This window comes from Numenius arquata, chromosome 8 (assembly GCF_964106895.1).
Source record: "Numenius arquata chromosome 8, bNumArq3.hap1.1, whole genome shotgun sequence".
Taxonomy (NCBI): Eukaryota; Metazoa; Chordata; class Aves; order Charadriiformes; family Scolopacidae; genus Numenius; species Numenius arquata.
The window spans coordinates 43646170-43666847 of record NC_133583.1 but is presented as its reverse complement, the minus strand read 5'-3'; the positions used below and the strand labels follow the sequence as shown (position 1 = coordinate 43666847).

The 20678-nt window shown below is 35.0% G+C and overlaps 1 protein-coding gene across 1 annotated transcript in view; it reads left to right on the top strand.

Annotated features, from left to right (window-relative positions):
* Positions 1-20678, top strand: part of BTBD8 (BTB domain containing 8) — a 35860-nt gene that overhangs the window by 10676 nt on the left and 4506 nt on the right. Inside the window, exons 4-16 of the mRNA XM_074152188.1 lie at positions 185-302; positions 3432-3521; positions 5721-5801; positions 6973-7069; positions 7666-7754; positions 7972-8074; positions 11788-11970; positions 12799-12936; positions 14046-14175; positions 16729-16790; positions 17865-18501; positions 18820-18907; positions 19475-19614. Coding sequence (XP_074008289.1) covers positions 185-302; positions 3432-3521; positions 5721-5801; positions 6973-7069; positions 7666-7754; positions 7972-8074; positions 11788-11970; positions 12799-12936; positions 14046-14175; positions 16729-16790; positions 17865-18501; positions 18820-18907; positions 19475-19614 — 1956 coding nt within the window. The remainder of the gene's footprint in view (positions 1-184; positions 303-3431; positions 3522-5720; positions 5802-6972; positions 7070-7665; positions 7755-7971; positions 8075-11787; positions 11971-12798; positions 12937-14045; positions 14176-16728; positions 16791-17864; positions 18502-18819; positions 18908-19474; positions 19615-20678) is intronic.

Sequence of the window (20678 nt, the reverse complement as noted above, 5' to 3'; positions counted from 1 at the left end):
AAACAAGAAGTAAAATGCAAGATCTGGAAAATCTTTCAAGGAAAATTCTAGCTTGAATATGCAATATTAAAAACTTTCATTATGTCAGATTCTTCTTTTTCAAGTATTTTAAGTTGCCTGTGCACTGTCAATAGTCTAGTCTACACCGGACAAAGTGAAAATAGTTATTTCTTCTCATCTGCAGGTAATTGCAAACTAGAAACTGCATCTCTGTTAGGAGAAGACTTAATGATGCTCTACAAGAAGTGCTGTTGTCCAGATATTAATATTCGCATAGAAGGCAAAGATTTTCAAGCTCACAGGTACATAAGTATTTACTGTAAAGTTTTTCAACAAAAATCCTTCCGGTATAAAACGCTGCTGGTACTGTGTATCTATAGAAAGTTATTGCTGGTGCTGGTACCAGCTATGAACTGATAGATTTTAGGTCTTATGTGTGAAGTCGCCATGCTTTGATACCAATGAAAATTATTTAGGTCATTAATGGCAACTATTGTGAATACAGATGTGGTTTTAGCACTTCTAAGATTTCCATTGTAAACTCATACAATGACTATATACTTACGTATAAATACCATAGAGGTTTTCTTTGCTAACCTCTTTTTAAATAACTTGTGCTCTCTGAAGAGAATGAAGAATCTATTAAACTATTCAGCTATTAATGCTGAACAAAATTACCATATAGGTAGAAAATTTCTGGAGTAGTAATTATATTTTTTTTCTGCTCTTCAGAATCTGTGCATACAGAACGTGATTTTTACTTTCATTACTTCAGTCATGTAGATGTAAAGATTGTCAGCAGCCTTTATTAGATCTAAAGTCTAAGACCATTTAGGAACTTTGGCTTATTGGACTTCTGTAGTTTGGGAAAGCTACTTAAAGTGTTAGTACCACTCCTTGTACCTTTGATATGAGTCTGTTTGCACTTGAGATAGCAAACTAGACAGCCTGTATTTTGTTCCCTTTGAGTAGATAAATTGCAGAGAGATTATAAAAATCCTCCTCTGTTTTTAGTTTTTTCTCAACACAAAACCAGTGGGGGGGGGGTTATATTACTGACATGACAAATGTCTTTACAGAAGATACGTCATAATAGTGTGGGGAGGTTATTTTATTTTTTTTAAATAATACAATTAGCATCTATACTAAATTTCCAGAATGTTGTTGTGAGAAACTTACTTAATTACACCCTCAGAATCATTATGAACCTCTCCTGGACCAACGATCAGACCAGGACCTAACAGTAGTAGTAGTGTAATTGAGCATATTTTTTTCTTCTGGTGTACACTAGAAGAAGTCATGTTCTCAGGTCCACAACTTGGAGAAATATATATTTTAATGCAAAAAGAAAGTCAACAGAAAGATTCTATGAGCAGAGGTTCTTTAATTTAGACCACTTATTGCCTGGAGCAGTGTATGTAGTCTAAGCGTCAAAAAATACAGCAGTAAATCATAGAGAAAAGAAGGATGTTCTGAAACAGGCAGAAGGCTTGCTTGCTTTAGTATTGCATCACATGAGCAGTAGGAGTGAATAAGGGAAATCTAACTTTGGGTATAATTGTCATGAAAGCACCAGTATGATTGATTATTTTAAGGGTGGGTTTTTTTTTTTTTAAGTTCTCAAATGGAAGACAGTTTAAGTCTCTGCTTTCTCCCACCCACTTATCTCATCATTCTGTACTTTCTTATGAAGTCCTGTGAACTTCCAATAGACTTCGCAGTGTGAGCAGTAGTGCTCCGAGAGCGCTGCCAAGTTTGCATCTTCCCAGTGCTGCGTTGTTTTCTTACAGAGCTCTGAGCGGATAAAGTCAGCAATTTGTTCAGCAATAAACTTGTGGCACAAACAATGCCACTAGGAGAGCACAGATAAATATATTTCATATTTGTTTGGTATCTCTGTGTATTTTATTAATTAAAATATTATCAGTGTATTTTTAGGTAATACGTCCATATTCTACTGAGTAGCTGTCTTATTTTAAATGAATCTTTGAAATATCCACTTCAACTGTGCCCTTGCAGTTGATCTAGCTCTGCTCATTCCTAAAATTTATTTGGAAGAGAATACAAAATTGGAGATAGTGTATTTCATATCTCCATTATACTGTATTTATTGTGTCTTATAAAAACAAGGTCTTGTGGGTATTCAGAACTTCACATGCTCAAAGCTGAGATGTAGTACCCATTTAGATATGGACATTATTTCACTGAAATATGAAATGTTCTGTAAAAACTTCATTATTATTACTGCTGGATGAATCACAGGACGAATGTGCAGGAAGTTCCTAATTTAAAGTATTGAGACTTCTGAAGCAGGAGGAGGGGAGAGAGATGAGATTCCAGAATATATAATGACTAGAAAAGAGTCCATAAATAGCATTCTTCTTCCTACGCAAAATGAGAGCACTCTGAAACATTTTTAAGAGCCAACAAATACATGTAAAAGAAAGGATTCTCATGCCTAATACGACACTGCTTTTTCTGCCACAGGAAATGCACGACACAAAGTAATTCTATAAATAATAGGAAGCTTAGTAAGTGTCAAGAAAAAACTGTATAAATGAGAATATTATCTATGGCTGCAGTAGCCCAGATAAGATACACAAAGGCTAACACTATAACTGATGTAAATCTGGAAAGCTGAAATCATAAAGCAGTTTTTTGATCCACTGTCTTGTCTTCTCTTTTTGCCCTTTCACTTCCACCTTAAGAAGTTTCTGTTACAAAGGTCATTTCATCTGGCTTTTTGAAGGCTGTGACGCTGGTGGAAACACTGAGCTACACAGACTACTGGTCTGGTGTTTCTTTATTGCCTTTGATGGAAGTAGTAGTAAATCAAATTAGCTCATTTATGGCCAGTTATGCCTTGTAAATAAACGAGGGTAATAAGTCTAAAAAGAAGTAATTGATAGTTCTTCTCAAATAGTGCTGGAAACACATCATATTGTTGTATTACATGTTAGTATCAAGTTTTTTGATGTGCTGGTAGGTGGCCAGTCAGTTTCAAGTAAGAGAAGTTTTATCCTTCTCTTCATTGTAATAATTACACATTTTGTAGTATAAAAAGAGTTTAAGAAATTCAGGATATAATTATTTGGTTAAAATGGGGCTGTATGAGCAAGGTTGTTTACTGTTATTTGGTAAATAGAACAGAAGAAATAAATTTGTCATTTTCTGTAAAAGGAAAATGCTTGTGATAACTAATTTCTTCTGTGAATGTCAAAGTCATACTAGAAACAAACTTTAGCTGAGAAATGTAGAATAGTGTTTTTTTCTTTAGGATATTTTGAAATTCCAAACACGGTGTCCAAAGGCATGCAGTATACAGATGACACCTTAATGCATAAAGGGCAAAGATTTAAGTCAATGTTATCAAAGAGTCTCGTAATAAATATTTGTATCTTGTGGAATGATGTTTACTTTTTCTCTCTCAGGGCCATTTTATGTGCCAGATCTAGTTACTTTGCTGCTATGCTGAGTGGAAGTTGGGCTGAAAGCTCCCAAGAGCACATCACTCTTCAAGGGTAAGTGTTGTCTTTGCAAGTCGTTTGGAAGCAAAGGTAGGCAATTTAAAATCACTGCAAATATGTAACAACCGTGCTGTGTATAGAGCACTGAAGATTAATCTGCCTTGACACTTTTCTTCAACATGATATATTTCCTGAGTACTGTTTTGACTTCAATATGAAATAGCGTGTGTAGTGTATTTGTTAATATTGCCAGATGGTTCAGGGAAGACATCTTTTTCATCAGCAGAAGAGTACTAATCCTTTTTTGTAGAGTATGTTTTAGTATTCACAGTTTATTTTACAATTCTATTCTCTCACTTCATGTTGTACATGTCATGAAAGTACTATGAATGTCTGAACAATGTAATTTATTTTCATAACCATTTGTATAATAAGAGTATACTTAAAATGGAAAGACAAATAAACAATTACATTTCTTAAATAGTGTTTAATAATGATATTTCAGCATCATACGCTAAAACAATTTTGACCGATGTGCTTGTTCATGATGGCTGTCTGTGTGAGAGCTGAAAATAATGGAGCTGTCAGTGTAGGATGAATATTTAAGAGTGTAGATAAACTGGGGACTGCCAGGTTAGTTCTTTTCAGTATCAGAAAAAATCAATTGTAATATATTAAATATTCCTTCAAAGCAAACTAATACTGATACTTGTACATGTTAGCTTTTTTAGTCCAGGCGTGATGTTGGCTGACTCAGCTTTCTTCAGAAGGAACTGTGTACCTTAATGTTACAAAGTATAATTGCTTTGTGTTAATATAAAATTGATTGGCCAAGTGATACTTTCTCATGTTTTCATAATTTTAGTTTTCTGTCTGTATAATATTGCTGCAAAATCAGGAGCAATTGCTGATTTGGCAGCTAGTTTATATAGTTAGTTTGTGTAGTTTATAAAACTATACACTTTTAATTGATTTCTTAGTTTTCGTGCTGTACATAGTATGTTTTAGAGGCTGAGTGTCAATTATTACTCTGGTATTTATGGTTCCCTCCCTGTAATTTCTACATGGCTAAGAAATTTTTATCCCTATTTCTCAGTAGAGGCTTTCTCCTGAGAAGTATTTAATCTTTATATGAGTATATTCTCATGCCAATGTCTCATAATTTCTGTTACTAAGAATCATATCTATTTATTTTACCTTTTCTAGTTCAGTTTTCTGCTTGGTGCCGATTTCTGTGCTGTCTTTTTAAACGCTTAAAGTACATATGGCTTATTCTGAAATAATAAAAATTCTGCCTAAGATAACAGCTGTTAAGATTGTGGGGAAACTCTTGCTGATTTTATGGCTATCGTGTACTAATTCATAGAGAGACAAGTGTGTTGATTTTGCTGCTTAGCGTGTTGCAACCTTTTTTTTTTTTTTTTCCCCCTTTTGTTTTTAGTCATCACTGTCTGTCGCTTAAACATGTCTAATGCTGTAAAGGATCTTAGCTCAATCTGCATGACTATATTCTGTTTATACTAATGTATACAGCACTTAGGGGTTCTGAAGAGTGCATACCGAGATGTACATAAGTACAATAATGTATTGTTCAGGACATCGTGTCCACCATTTAAAATAGACATTCTATGCCTTTCCCTGTTAGAGTGCTGGGACGATGCGAGAATGCAAACACAACTCTGTGTAGAAATTCCATATTTCTTAATCTGAATCAAAGCATAAAGACTTTTTCTGAATATTTTGAGATGCGACATTCCTACTTAGTGTTGTAGTAAAACTATTAAATGTTATTTTTATTGTGGAAAAGCTTAAATAATTCCTAAAATCAAGAATTAAAAGCAATTTTTATAATACAGTTTTTAACTGTGGTTGGTTGATAATTGACTTATTACTAGTAAAGAGCTCGGAGATAAAAAAAAAAATCCTTTCTGCATATTATCAGTGTAAATAATCTGGTTACTAGTATTAGTCTGGTTATGACTTATTTTCAAAGATTTAAAGTATTACAAAGTTTCAGCAAGACTACTGAGTAGCAACATTCACCCAAAATACAGTCAATTTAGATACTTTTACATTGCAGTATTTTTGAAAATATCTTTAATTTTATTAGACCATTTATCTTTCATTCACAGAATGACTGGATGATGTATCAGCCTTTTGACCAACTTCCTTTGGCTGAGAAATGTGATGGGGTGGGATTTATTCTGGACATGTCTTTACCTGTATTTTTTTTCTTTTTTTTTTTTTTTGCAGCATAAGCCATGCAGAAATGAGTGTCATCTTGCATTTTATATATGGAGGTGTTCTGGACTTCCCAGACAAAGTTGATGTTGGGTATATGTCAACTTTTATTATTTTTAGTTGTAGTTTGTGCTTGTTCTGTATTTTCTCAGTTAAGTGTCAAAATGAAAATTCTTCATGTAGTATGAATAAGACAAAGATGTCAAATACAATGATCATTACACCTAAACATACTTGAGGAAATTCCAAAAATAAATCTGTAGAAGAAATCTTGTTTATTTGGCAGGTACCGAAAAAGGTGGGACAGATATTTTTGGAATATTACATAAGGAGAATGAAAAACAGGAGGGTGTTTTATACCAAAATAATTCCCAATTTGCCTGTACCTTCCTTTTACTTTTCAGATTTTCATAATAATATGTACAGGGTCTGATAATATATGATAGTTATTATTTGGAATTTATTTTTAAATAATCATTTGAGTTGATGCGAAGGCCAAGTAGCTAGTATAGGATCCATAAAAGATGATATATCGCAATCAATGTAAATGTTGGCATTTTCTTCTTGGATAGCTTTTAATGAGTTTTATACAGAATCTCGAATTACTCAAGTAAGTTCTGAAATGTGTGAATTATCCCTGAAACCATTTAAATAGTAGCTGTTGAACTCTGCCACAAATATTAAAGCACTACAATTTCTTAGTATTAGAAATTGTTGTTCAAAGCGTATCTAAAATAAAAATATGGAATTGTTCATAATATGCTCTAATGTCAATGTTTAGGTAATGAATTGAGATAGAAAATAAAACCATGCTATTGATTATTATGTAAAATAATTAATGGATTGCTCACTGTGCTTTTTAGTATTTGGAAGGGACATAATTCTCAGATACAATGTCATCAATAACATTTTATGTAATCCTTGGAAAAAAAACTACAAAATGCCAAAGGTCTGCCAGCACAAATATGTTTTTCACTTGCTACCCTTAAGGTAGAGAAACTGAGAGTCTCCTAAACAGTTTCCCAGCCAGTGGCTGAGGCTTCCTTTTATGTAGACTGAACCTGCTGGATGGAAGATTTTTATTAGGTCAATATATATTCCTGGTTGAAGATTATTCTTCAGCAAGTTTCACACTTGGTTATTGATCTATTTCTGCAGTAAATTCTGACTGAAAAAAGCAGTGAAATTAGCATGTAAATTGTCTTGTAAGCAAAATGCATATACGAAAATGACTTGGTTCCTGTCACTACCGCTTTCTCTTTAGTCGCATGTTGGGCATTGCAGATATGTATGGGCTAGATGGGCTGAAAGAAGTGGCTATCTACATTTTGAAAAGAGATTACTGCAATTTTTTCCAAAAGGTATGTCAGTTCCCATGCTATTTTGTGAACCTTAAAGCCTAAGAAGAACTTTCATTCTATTACTTACACATCATGTTGATGAGATATTTAACAACTGTGTGGTCGAGATGTTACCTTAAGTCAACAGACCCTACTCCTATGTGTAAATCTGCAAAATTCATGGGGATTGATGATGGGAGTAAGCTATTTATAGACGCTTATAAACCACAAGTGATGAGAAGCAGTATTCCACATGATCAAGTCAATAGAACATAATTTAATACATTCCATTGTATATGTAGCTGTTCTTAATAGGGATATGGAAATATTATATATTTGCATATCAGATTTCATGGGCATGTATTTAGCAAATATTTTTGTTCAATTTAAATTAGTTTAAAAACTAACTGCTTAGAAGTGAGCATTTTAATGCATTACGCTCACTAGGCTGAATACTATTTTATTGACATGTGGAAGCAGATGACTTTCCTATTCTGCATAAAGGCAAACAAATGGTAGCTAACAGTACTTCTGTTAGAACTGAAGATTTTGTAATTCTGTACAGTTCCTGTAAGTGAGGATGTACAGTAACTGTAATAATTTGTTAACAACTCTAGCCTGTTCCTGGAAAACAGCAACCTGTACTAGAATGCATGGCTATTGCTCATTCGGTGGGAGTGGAAAGCCTATATGCAGCTTGCATGAAGTAAGTAACAAAATGAATCATGGTTTATGTTTTTAATTTCTCTGCTTTCTGTTGAAATTCTGTTACTTTGCGAGATTGGGTTTATTTTGGCATATAAAATGTTCACGTTTTAAACACGTTTTTTCTTCACGATACTTCAGAAGTATCATTGATGCTAATAAGTGAAGATAAAATATTTTTCATCTTCCTTACCTAAGAAAGGCTCTTTTTTCAACAGATGGGTAGGAAAACATTTTGCAAAATGTCTGTCAGAAAGAAGCTTTGCCAGTTTACCTGCTGAACTTCAGAACAACTGTCTTGTTATGTTGGTTAAGTCTTTGGTAAGTAGTACATAGTGTGCTTTGTATAAAAATAGAGCAATGTAATTTTTTTCTTTATTTAGCTGTGCAGTGTAATTTAAGAGGTAATTAATATAGTATTTTAAATCTGTACTACGCTTAAGCTATGTAAAAGTTCCCATTAAAATAACAATTTTAAAACAGATTTTGATGTGCAGATGTCGTTGTTATGCTTTGTGGCACAGAGTCTAGTGATAATCGCATCCAAGTCCAGGCATAAAGATACAAAACAAATTCATGAAATGCAACTGTGACATCATTGCGCAACATTATGTGTTCAGAGAGTGAGGAACAGAGAGTGAGGAATTGCTGTATCAATTCCTGTTAGGTGGATGGCATACATCATTTGTGGTGGCCTTTTCCTCTTTGCCTGTATTCTAATCTGGAAAAAATGTGTGGTTTTTTCAGACTTCAGGTGATCACTGGTTGTTAGTGATCACAAGCCATTTGTTTACAGGCAAGCTGACTTTTCAAAAATAAAGTTACAATATAGTATACATGTCTTCTACTTCTCAAATAACAGCACTGAATTGGTTCCCCCAAAGCTCAACATTCATTTTTTGTGGCACATATTTACGTTGTTGCAATTTAGACCGCCCTAAACTTAAATACTTTATGATTGTGTTTCTGTATAAAACTACCCTCAGAGCTGACTTAAAAGTAACTGATTTGAACTAGACCTGTTAACAGGAATTTGGTCTAGTAATTAGCCTGTAAATAAACACAGAATTGTAACAGAGATACAAAAAGTAGGTAGAGGAGCTAAAGCTAAACCTGTACAGCTGCTGCCAAGCATGACTGTATATGTATGTGACTGTAATGTGGATGGGCATATACGAAGTTTAATCCAGCTAGCTCAGGTAACATGCACAGGATGACGTTGGTTCTAGCACACGCCAGACAGCTATGTTAGGTCTCGTGCTGAAATCCTTGTACCTGTGTCTGTTATTGTTGTTATCCAGTAGCTCAGGTATGGCTACCCACACTGCCAGACATACCCCTACTTCAAGAGATGCACTCTTAAGTGGGTCTGGCCAAGAACTGCCCCTCGCCAAAAAGGCTGTGAAGGCTTCTTGGGACTTTTTTTTCTCAGGACTTCTTTGATGGAGCATTACCCCATTAAGTGCTGAGGCCAGCAGGTCAGGTGTGAGCAGAGGCTGTTACTGCATTTTCTGATGAAAGCAAGAGATTTCAGAGCTATGTGGCTGTAGCAAGAGAAGCTCGAGAGTATCCACAGTAATAAAAACCAAAGTCTTTCTACCAGAATGCATAATTTCTAACAGAATAAAGAGTGCAGCTATAACTCTGAAGATACTAGGCATCCTGCCGTTTATATTAGATCAGTATACTCAGTTGTTCCTAGAAAATATTCATAGCTTTGTATGTCATATATTGTATAAATAGTGAGAAGTTTTAAGTAAGATTTTCAGGATCGTTCATTCAGATCAGTTCATTCTGATGTACAGGTGTTTGTAGTTACACCACCACCCATCTCCAAACTAGCTCAGGTGTGTAGCATAGATAAGAGTGTATGTAGATGCAATTGTAGGCTCCCCTCCAGGTGCCCTTGTGCAACGTTATCAGAACAGCCTGAAGGTAAACCTGAGACACCTCAGGCCTGCCTGCCTGCCTTCCCTTCTGTGCCTATTGTAATCTATCAAGAGGCTGTGGTTACAGTTTGTGTTGAAATACCTGAGCTATCTTTAAGCGACCAGCATTTGCAGAACAGTCGTGGCACTGCGGTACTTGGCACTGCTCCAGCTGTGCGCTCTGCTTCTTTGGAAGATTTTTGCAGGCTGGACTAGAGTGTGTTTTGGTTCCCATTTTAATGATGTAAAATTTGTGTTGGTGGGTCTTTGCAAGATTTACTGATATTTTATGGACTGAAGCCTAGAAAGCTTTTAGAATTGCAAAATTAAATAAAGCATAAGCCTCTTTTGCCCACAGAACAGTTCTGAGTGATCATTTAACTCTGAGCTCTTAAGACACCCAGTCCAAAAACTTGTGGAATTCCCAGTGGAGTTTTTCACAATCTGCAAAAATGCCTAAGGCTGCCTGAGGGAGAAAGAAGAAAAGGTCTAATTTTGGAGGGGCTACTGTATGTTTTACAATCCTCTTTTCTCTGCTGCTACAGGTCTCTGTTGTAAAAGTTTTTAATGGTTACACCCAGTTAAATACTGTGACATCTTGGAAAAGTAAAACCTAGTTAATGTGGGGAAGCCCTTTAGAGGAAGAAAAGGTGCGAAGAAAAGTACATTGCTGATGGGAAAATCTGTGGGAAGCCACAGTGATGAACACAGAAACATTAAAAAGGGAGTACAGTTTAAAACACTGTTCAGGTACCAATCCCTGGTATCTCAACTACATGCAAGAAAATTCCAGTTTTTTAGACAAGTGTCACTTTAGAATGGTTAGGAACCACTTTAGAATGGTTAGGGAGAAAATATAACAAGAGAAGTAAAATTCAGTTAGAGCCACTCTTACAAAGTGCTGATTTAATTAGAAGTCAGTGAAGGAATGTTACATTTCACTGGAAGTGTCTAATGGGAGTAAATGCTTATTGCCTTGTGAGCAGGGGCTGAATTCTGGACAATTCAAAAAGCTTGTAATTGAGTCCAGTGGGAGCAAGATCAAACCATAAGCATATACTTAATCCATAATTTACCTTATATGCATAGAAGAAAACTGGTTTGCCCACAGATGAGTAAAATAATAAAAAAATATAGTTGAACAATGGCTGGCCAGATTTTATGTTTTAACTACAACATGCATGAATAAAAATCCTCCCTGCTTTCTACTTTGCATGGGTCAAACATGATTATCGTCTGAATTTACAATAGGGGGTTTTGTGTCAAATACCTATCTGAATTGCTGCTTTCTCCAGTGTTACTGACTTTACTGCATAATTTATCAGTGACCTGCGAGGTCATGTCGAGTAGAGCTTTCAGTCTGTTCTGACGTGGATAACAATAAATTGCAAGTTCTTTTTAAGTGATGTGTTAGCCAGTAGAAGTTCTGCTCAGGTACTGTTCTGATGCAATGCACAAAAGAACCAAAGGCACAGATCAGGGGAATAAATATTATGAAATATGCATGCTTGTTTTAAATGTAACTATATGCATAACAGGTTTCTTAGAGAAATGTTAGACAAAAAAAGAGGGTAAGTTCAGTTAAAACTCCATTTGGGAAGACAAATATTTGATGTCTGACTCCTTTTAAGTAAAGCAAAAGGATTCATAACTATGAAAGTGCTTTGGTATTTATGTATCCTGAATGCTGGGCCATCCACACTCACCTGAAACTTTCACTTACTCATTTTATTCAAGAATTTACTACATCTTTCAGTGACCTAAAAATTTTTTCTCTGTTCAGTTTCTCCAGTTAACATTTGCCTTATTTTGTTCAAGGCTGCAGCATGTAATGATACACAATTGGAAAAAATACAGTAAAACCTACTGAAAACTTTATTTCCTAACCTCAGCAGGCAAAACAGAAGCAGTAGATTTTTCTTTTTCTGCTTTAGTTTCGAAGGTAGGTATAATGCTCAGAATTCTCAAAATCCAAATTTATTTAGAGAAGGGAAATTAATACATGATTGGATCGTTGTATAAGTGTTCAGTAACTGAACAGAAGCTATTTTACAAGCAGCAATTCTTTAGGTCATTAAACAGGCTAATTTCTGGTTTTGTTCTAAGAACTACAAGAACGCTGCTATCCTTCTGATGGAGAGTGACCGGCTGATCAATAGTCTTCCCCAGGTGAAATGGACAGAGGCAGCTGTGGCCTTGGCATCCAGGCTACAAGAAGAATGCGTAACATTTATTGTGGCAAACTTCCTACACGTAGTAGAAAGTGAAGGCTTCTCTCTTTTGTTGCAGGTAAAATTGCCCTGAAGTTATTTTATGCTTCCAAATCAGCTGAATTATATCACACGTTGGATAGTTCAGGCTGCTAAATAATCAAAATCGCTTCAACTTCTGCTTTACGGTACAATTTTTGGAAAATTTAAAAAAAATCAGGCAATGCTAAGTTTTTTGTTTTTGTTAAAACAACAACAGTGTTGTTTTAAAGCCTATTAATAGTTTGATATGTAGGGTTGATACTGAATTCAGGTTGTGTGCCTTAGTTAAGCAAAAGTTGCGATGAATTTAGTGGGACGGTTTCTGTGTTGCAAAGAGGTAAGTATATACATAAACTTGGAAAAAGCTTTCATCAAACCCCTAGGACACCAGCATGTACTTAAAAGAATGAGTGTACTGCTAATACTCATCATCAAACTTCTACTAATTTTTGTTGCGAGCTGCAAGAATGTGGCAAAGCTGCAGGTCCTGCTGAGAACATATCTGCGTCGTCGAGCCGGTTCATTTCTCCCATGAAAGATTGATGGGTTTTTTTAATATATGTATAGAGGATTAAAAAAATAAGTAGGGAGATGTTAAAGCATTTTGTCTTTGAATCTAGAGTTGCATGTGGCTATAAATTCATCGCGGTGTGCTTGTTGCTAAAATTTGGGTTAGCGAGGGGCCTCAGGATGATTTGTTAGAGGCCTGTGGAGGGGTGGGGTTATGGAGTGGATACAAAGGAAGATGCTCAGCTTTGGAATACCTCCTGCACAGCGTGACAGCAGATCCTCTCTGCTCAGAAATGCTTTTGCATATGAAGTACACTCTTTTGTTTTAAATGGCTGCCTTTTGTTGTTTCCTCAGGCACAGGCAATGAGCAGCAAACCTGACCTTCTAGAACTAATTTTTAATGCAATTGAAAAAAGTATTAATAATGAAAATAGCTGCTTTCTTCTTGTAGCTGTGGATACGTTGTTGGACTCTACAAATGTGAAGGAGATGGTAGGTTTTTTCAATGTGCAATGTTTGTAGGAGAAACTATTCTGGTATTGTTTCATGTAATGGTTCGAATCAGATGGTGTGATTTGAGCTCAGGTGGCTCAGTCCTGCAAACTGGGGTCACGCAGAAAAGCACCTGCGTAAATCCAAAGGTCCTGTTGAAAGTGCAGGAAAATATTGGCACTTGTTTACTGGATATGACATTTTTTTAAAGAGAAACCCTATCTATGGCAATAAAAAAAACAACTTGTGTATTACTGAGACTGTAAGTCCCATGGACAACACTGCTCTGTTGTTCTTTACTATCACTTTAAATTTGGGATGAGAAAAATCTCAGCAAAATGTTGCATTACCTTAAAAATACAGGTGAAGAGACCATATTCTTTGTAGGTATCTTTTCCCTCTTTTTGTGAAAGTCACAGCTACATCTGCTTTTGTTTAAGACTGTCCCCTGAAGCAAGGACTGCCTCTTAATGTAATGTGTGGGTTTTTTGGATTGGGGGGTGGTGTCAGTCTCCATGTGTGAAATATGCTGGGTATATTCACACAATCTAAATAATGATATTTAAGCTGTGGTTGACTGTAGTGTTGGGGATAATTCATGAATAATATGACATCCTGATTAAAATCCAGAATGATGCTACAGGGAAAGAATTAAAAATAAATGCAAAATGAATTACTGCAATCTGGTGCTATTGTAGATCTTCTTGGTAAAAGCAATGAAAATTTAATCAGATACATTATTTTTCCCTAGAGTATTTGACCTTGTTGTGACACAGCTGACAGTAAAGAGCTATTATGGGGCTCATTTAAAAAAAAAAAAAAAAAAGGAAAAAGAAAAAATAAAAGGAAGAGGGGAAAAAAAAGAACAATGTGGTGTTTTCTAGTGCTGTAGTATGCCTTGCAGTGACTTGGTTTTAAAGTAGTGTAAAAATTACTGTGGTGGGCAATAATTCTTCAAAAACAGCATCTCCATCTACCAGGCCATTATAAAATATAAGTGATGACATCATTGATCTAGCTTAGGGAGTAAGTAGATTCTGAAAGGAATAATGACTGGTTGCTATGACAATATGTGCCTCGCCAGCTGCTGATTTGTTACTTGAACACAGGGTTTTACGTGCAAGATCCAGGCTCTGCGTGATAAGCTCTGGGTCTTCCTGGTTCAGTCTTTTTATGCTGTTCGTCACACAGAAAGCTGGAAGCTGATGAGGCCAGACCATCAACAGAAAATACAAGCAGGTATGTTGGCATCAAATGGCATTAGAATTTTTTAGCAATCTGTTTGGTAGATAAAATGTAGGTGGTATTGTGGAACCAGATACAAATTAAAGCAAAATTTGCAATGCTATAGGTTTTTGAAGTGGTATTTATGAATAGAAGCACGATAGCGTGCTTAGCTAGTTGCAGACATGGAAATCAGTAAATAATTTTCTGTGAAAAGTCTTCTGTGCTTTTTATTTTTAGGAGTGTATATAATAGGAACCAAAACCATGTAGATGGACTCTGTTCTTATTTACAGCTGGTCTAAATTGTTGAGAATACTGCAGTAGGATTAAAAACCTTATCTGTCTCATTTTTAAGGAGATAAGCGCTGTTGGATGAATTAAATTTGCACAAAGCAGCTTATCCGTTCTATGAATTCAGTTCCTATCCTTTATCATTTCCTACATAATGTGTAACTATTGCTTGTCTCTTGCATAATGCTTATCTTGTGCACTGTGAGTAAATGCAGATAGCTTGGCTTCACAGTTGATTGGCATTGTGATATTGTGTATGCTACTGCAGAGAGCCCCTGAGGAGCTGCATAGTGTTCTCTCAAAATTTTAACAAGCAGTACTTCCAACAAAAAGGAGGTTTTGTTCTGAACGTTTCTTTGTTTTGAAGTACACAAATATTCTGAGTCTGCGGGACAGATAATGGAGTTTGGTTTATGATTGAATATCAGCTTTGACAGTACAGTGTTAGAAAAGAATGTGTTGAAGACTTCTCTAAAATCAAATCACTTTTGATTCAAAGCAGAAATAAACATTTTGGTGTCCTTTTTGTTAAAGACTTAGTAGCTACAATATGATAGTTATAAAATTGTTTAATTCCTATAGACTAAAATTTTATTCTACGATTACATGCTGATAGAAGGATGTAGTGACAGTCTTTCTAAGCATGATTTAGGGATGTAGTCAAATAACACCTCACGGCTACTGTATCAAACAGGTTTATGATTTCTTTCTGGATTATAAAATCTTTCAGAAGCTGCAGAGCTGGCTTTAGAGACAAGGGTGGGGTTTTTTTGTTTTGGGGTGTTTTATTTTTAGGATGATAGTGTCCTTATTGCAAATAATGCTTAGGCTGCTTTGCACTAGTGCTTTCAATACAAAAAAATATTTAAGACCAAGGTGTGCCTTAGTTGTCCAAACTCCATCTTGCCAGAAATTGTTTTGTTTTCTTTTAGATTAAATTGTAACTCAAAGCTAGCATACATTTTATATGTAAACGGATAGGCTGAAATATTTGAATAAATGATGTTTTTAATTACAGACAAAGCGATCACACGATACTGCTGAAATATATCTAGGATAACTTAAATCAACTTTCATCTTAATGATTTCTGGTGATGGTTTATCTTCTAGAGATTTAAGCTATATAGAATTAGAAGGCTATAATAGAGGAGGAAAAATGCCAAAAGAAGACAGATGATATTGTGGTTTTTTTCATTTACAACGTCTCATGTTTTCTTAGGGATAAGTTTATATGGATTTTGTCTTAATATATTGTTATGTATTAATGTGCAGAGTCATTGCTAGAAAAAGGATTAGATCCCTGGGGTGCCATTTTCAGCATACCTTTTGTGTGATTTTTACAGACCTATATAAAAATTATTTTTAGTATCTTCAATAAGAATTCAGCAGAATTTTTGTGTTATATAGATAGATTTTATTTTTTTTTTTTACGTATAATTAGTATGTCAGAACATGAGGCACTGAATGCTTAAATTTTTTAACACATTTTTTTGCAAAACCTTTTTTCAGCTGAAACACTATTGCAAACAAAGATGAAACCTTATTGATTCTGGGTCTGTACAGTGTCTATAAATATCCTTTTTGTATTGCACAAGCGCAATTGATTTAAAGGCTTTATTGAAAAATGCTTCCCTCAGAGTAGACCAGTCAAAAAAAAAAAAAAAAAGGCATTCACTGCCTGAAAATTCCACATGACAATCACAGGGATAACTCTCATGACATTACACCGCATGCTCTCTGAAGAGGCACTATGATCCTACTGTGTAAATTTAGGTATTTTGACTTTACCACTTTTGAAAACTAATATAATTTACTTTAATATAATTAATCTTTTCTTTAAATAGTATAAATAAATACTCTATAGATTACAGTATATCACTTAAAAGTCATTAGTACTCTGAATTTGAAGGTCTCTCTTTTTTTGTAAATTGTGTACACTTTCAAAGGTCTCAGTGCACTGCAAGCTTTAAGTGAGCTAAGCTTGGGTGAACAAAAGTGTGTCTTACTATGGAAATGGCGAAACAGAAGAGTTAAACAACTTGCTTATTATGGCCATGTGACCTCATTATAGATACCACATTTTTTGTTCCAAATGTAAAACCTACTATTTCCCCTTAACATTTGCCATGTCACCAAAATTAGCCTTCCTAGAATAATTACAGGACACAAAGAACTGCTTTTTGATTTCAGATGATGTTAATTGAGTAGTCTGGGATGTTTTCTGTCTCGCTTCTTTCCTGCTAAATAGTGAAGAAACTGCTTGTTCCTTTTACAGCTGCATTTGACAAGGGTGATGACCGAAGACTTGGCAAAAAACCTGTATTCACTAGTTCTCAGGTAAATATTTATATCCAAACATTAAAAATACTCAGAAGTTTGCAAACAAAACTATTTTCATCATGTGTTTTAAATTGGATATTAATTTGTCATATTATTGAATGCAACTTGCTTTTTGATAAAGTTGGATTTTTTGGTCAACTGTTATTTCTGCAGAATCAGTAATGTCCATTGCTGAAAACATCTCAGGACTCAGCCTATGGTCTGCTACATTTTCAAACAGATAAGCTCAAATAAAAGACAGGAATTTGTGCTCAGAATCTCGCATTCCCCTGTTGCTATGTAATGAAGCTGATCTGTTTCCCAGAGCAAATGGTTTGCTACTGAGCTAATGAATCTCTGCTATTATCACAAGCCATCACAGCACTGAGTCTGTTATACTCCCTGTCCTGAAAAAATATTTTTGTAGTGCCCTCAACAACTCTTCTATTGAAACTTACACTCAAAACTACATAACTGTTTGGTAGAAAAACAGTATGGGTTTCACATGATTTGATGGTCTTGAATACATTTAATGACAATGATATCACAAAGATTCCTTTTCATGCACTTAATTCTCCATGTTTCAGTATTTCTCTTTACCAGAGAGAGAAAACAAATATTGTCACTTATCCTTTGGTAATGGTTAAAGACATCATGTGTATTATAAATTCGTTTTTGGTTTTATGTTTGTAATAATTCACAGTCTTTATTCCTCTCTGGAAAATATGCACATATAACTCAAAGTTTTCTTACTTCAGCAGACACTAATAATATAAATAAATATTACAGAGTAATTTTCCCGAAGTAAAAGTGAAACTCTACTTAGATATCTCTATATCCTCTATATAAAGCAGTTTTTCACATTAGATTTCCTAGGCACTCAAGTTTTTTCTAGTACTTTGAAAGTCACCAAACTGAGCTAAAATATAATCTCTTTAAAAATTATTTCTTTGCTGAATTTTGTTGCCTTAGATTCATGTACTACTTAAGAAGTAGCTGTGTTTCAGAAAGGAAAGATTATGGATAGTTTGGTGTTAAAATGTCTTCTGTTTGTTGGTTTTTGGTTTTTTTCCTGGTGCTTTTTTTTTGTAGCTAAACAAATCTGTTACTGAATCTGCTGGTATAAGGAATACTTCCCAGATAGAACACGGCAAGAAAGATTGCTGGGGAGATTCTTCCACTAATCAGGATAAAATGAAATCTGATGGATTAGGAGCATCTGGACATACATCAAGCACCAATAGAAACACTGTTAATAAGGCTTCAAAGCATGAGGATGTAAAGGGGAAAGATGGCAAAAAAATAGTTTCCAAGATTACTAAGGATTCAAAACCTGGGGAAAAAGCTGCTTCACCAAAGGCTAGAGCTGTTATAAAGACAAAAATAGAAAATAATGGAAACGTGAAGGCTGAAAGCATGCTTACCAAGCAAGATACAGAAAAGACATCATCTGCAAGCGGACAGAAAAATTCAGGAAGTGGCAAAGGACTAAAGAACCATGAAGGAAAAACTGCAGGTGCCAGACCTAAAGTGCTGACAGTAACCTCAAGTGTGCAGATCAAAACAAAACCATTGAAAAAAACCACAGGGAAGGAGTCTCCCTCCTTAGTAACTGTGGCAGGAACTTCCAGCAAGTCAGCAAACTCAAGCATAGACATCCAGGCTGCCAGTGAACAGACAGAGGAACCCAAAGATGATAAACTGCTAGAGGAAGGGAAAAAGCAAACTGGTAATGAATTTTTTAAGTCCCTTTCTTGTTTGTCCCAGGCTGGTCATACACTGAAAACCAGCCTGAGAAGCTTTAAAAAAAATTTACTATAGACTGATGAGTCACCTTCTTCCCCTGTAAATGAATATTAACTTGAGATAAGAATATAAAATTTCTCCTCTATTAACTGACTTTATGATCAACTGATAACCATATAAAATGGTAGAAGTTTAGCATCTATGCTCTTTTCAATACCTGATCTTCATTATTAGAATTTTTTCGGTACTTAGATGCAATGCATCTTCCCCTATAATTAACTTTGAATTTACTTTACTATAGTGAAAACAAAGCTGTCTGTGAAGACATCAAATGGAGTCACCAACAAAAAAAAAAAGACTGAGCTTGAGGCTAACATCACAACAAGCAGGTATGTTACAAATCAATATGCTGCTTTATGCAGATATGTGTGTCTACGTTTGAAAAAAAGTTTCAGGTGAACTATTAAACTTGCTGTTAAGTCAACATGTTCTTTCTAATCTGAGAATGGTTGTCTATTGCATGTTATTAGGCGAACAATTTGAGTTGGCTATTGGAAACATTGCTGTAAAGATAAAAATGGTCTGGCTTTTCTGTTGGTTTGTTTCATGCTAATCATTTTAAAATTGTTATAGGTCATTCAGAATTCCACACCCTGGAACAGTTAATGACTACACAAGGTGTTGTAAGCTTATAATTTCTGGGATACCTTAGATTAAACTGGACAGGAAGACAGCTGAAGCACTGTGAAATTGTGAAATGGGTCATTTATATATGTGTGTATATATATAAAAATATATATACACACATAGGTTTTATTTTCAAAAAGTGTACCATTTAGGTTGCTTTTACAATGTTTATATATGTGGGCATATTAAAACATGTTGCGTGTTTAAATATAGTTAAACATTGCTCTATCTTATGCTGGGAATTAATGGATTTTATAATTTCTTTGCAGTCTGACAAAAAAATCGACTGGAAAAGGGTGTAATGAGCAAAATGTACAAGCTGTTCTAAAGAAAAAAGGAAATGTGAGTAGCAATTCTGCAGCACAACAAAAGGCTCAAAACACACCGATCAGTTCTCCCAAGAACCAAGGTAAAGTTTCATGCAGCAATGAAACAGTCTGCCAATATTATGCAAAGCTTTGTCATATTTTAGTGCAAGCATTTGGCAAAATCTTCTGAACAATTCTGTTTATTTTCCATGTTTCCGTTTTGGTGATGATCCTAAACTGTAAAATGAAAATCAATGTGTGGCAAATTCAAAATATTTCAAAGACGGTCTTCACTGCCAATTGCTGGTTTTCTTCTGTTTGTTTAATCTGCTTTGCAGAGTCTTTTATTTGCTGATCCCCTGCACTTCTGCACTTGGAACCATGACTGAGTTCAACAGAAATTCTGTAGGTCAAGCATTTATAATATGCATCAAAGATCTGGACTGCAGACTTCTTTATGAATTGTTAATTTATGCCTCCCTTTTTTGGTGAAACCCCCCCAAGGGTAGCACTACTCATACTGATCTGCCCCACAAACAAATACTTGATTTCAACAGCTGTTTGTGGGGGAATCAAGTGTGGGACATGACATTGCAGATCACAGAGAGGAAACCCTGTTTGATAAAAAGTGTTATGGATGGAGCTCTTTTCAATCCCATTTGGACTTGGCACTTACTAGGGGGTGGAAAGACTATTCAAGCTATATTATCTTAAATGCATTATGATACAGAAAACACAGGTACTGTCAATTTGTGGTCATTAAAGATCTTGCAGTATTTTCTGACTGAGCAGGGGTATTAATTCTGGTATTCTAATCGCATTATAACTAATGTAATTATTTTCTGCCTACTTTCATTTCCTCTATGATATAAATTGAACACAGTACTCATCACTTCCTGTGCTAAGCTGCTGTGCAGTGTTTCTATGCTCTATTAGAGAGCTGCTGCTTGCTATTCCAGTGATGACTACTGCAGTTCCAGGTTGAAGTAATTCCTTTATGTACTGTCCATAAAGTGTTTTAGTTTTAAAGGCGGCAGGTAAGTGCAAGATGGTATTTTTGTCTAGTATTTGTTTAAGATCTCAATTCTTAATACTTTAACGAGCCTTAAATCATTTAGTTACATAAAAAGTTGAGTAACTTGCTTCTCAACATAAACACTAACAT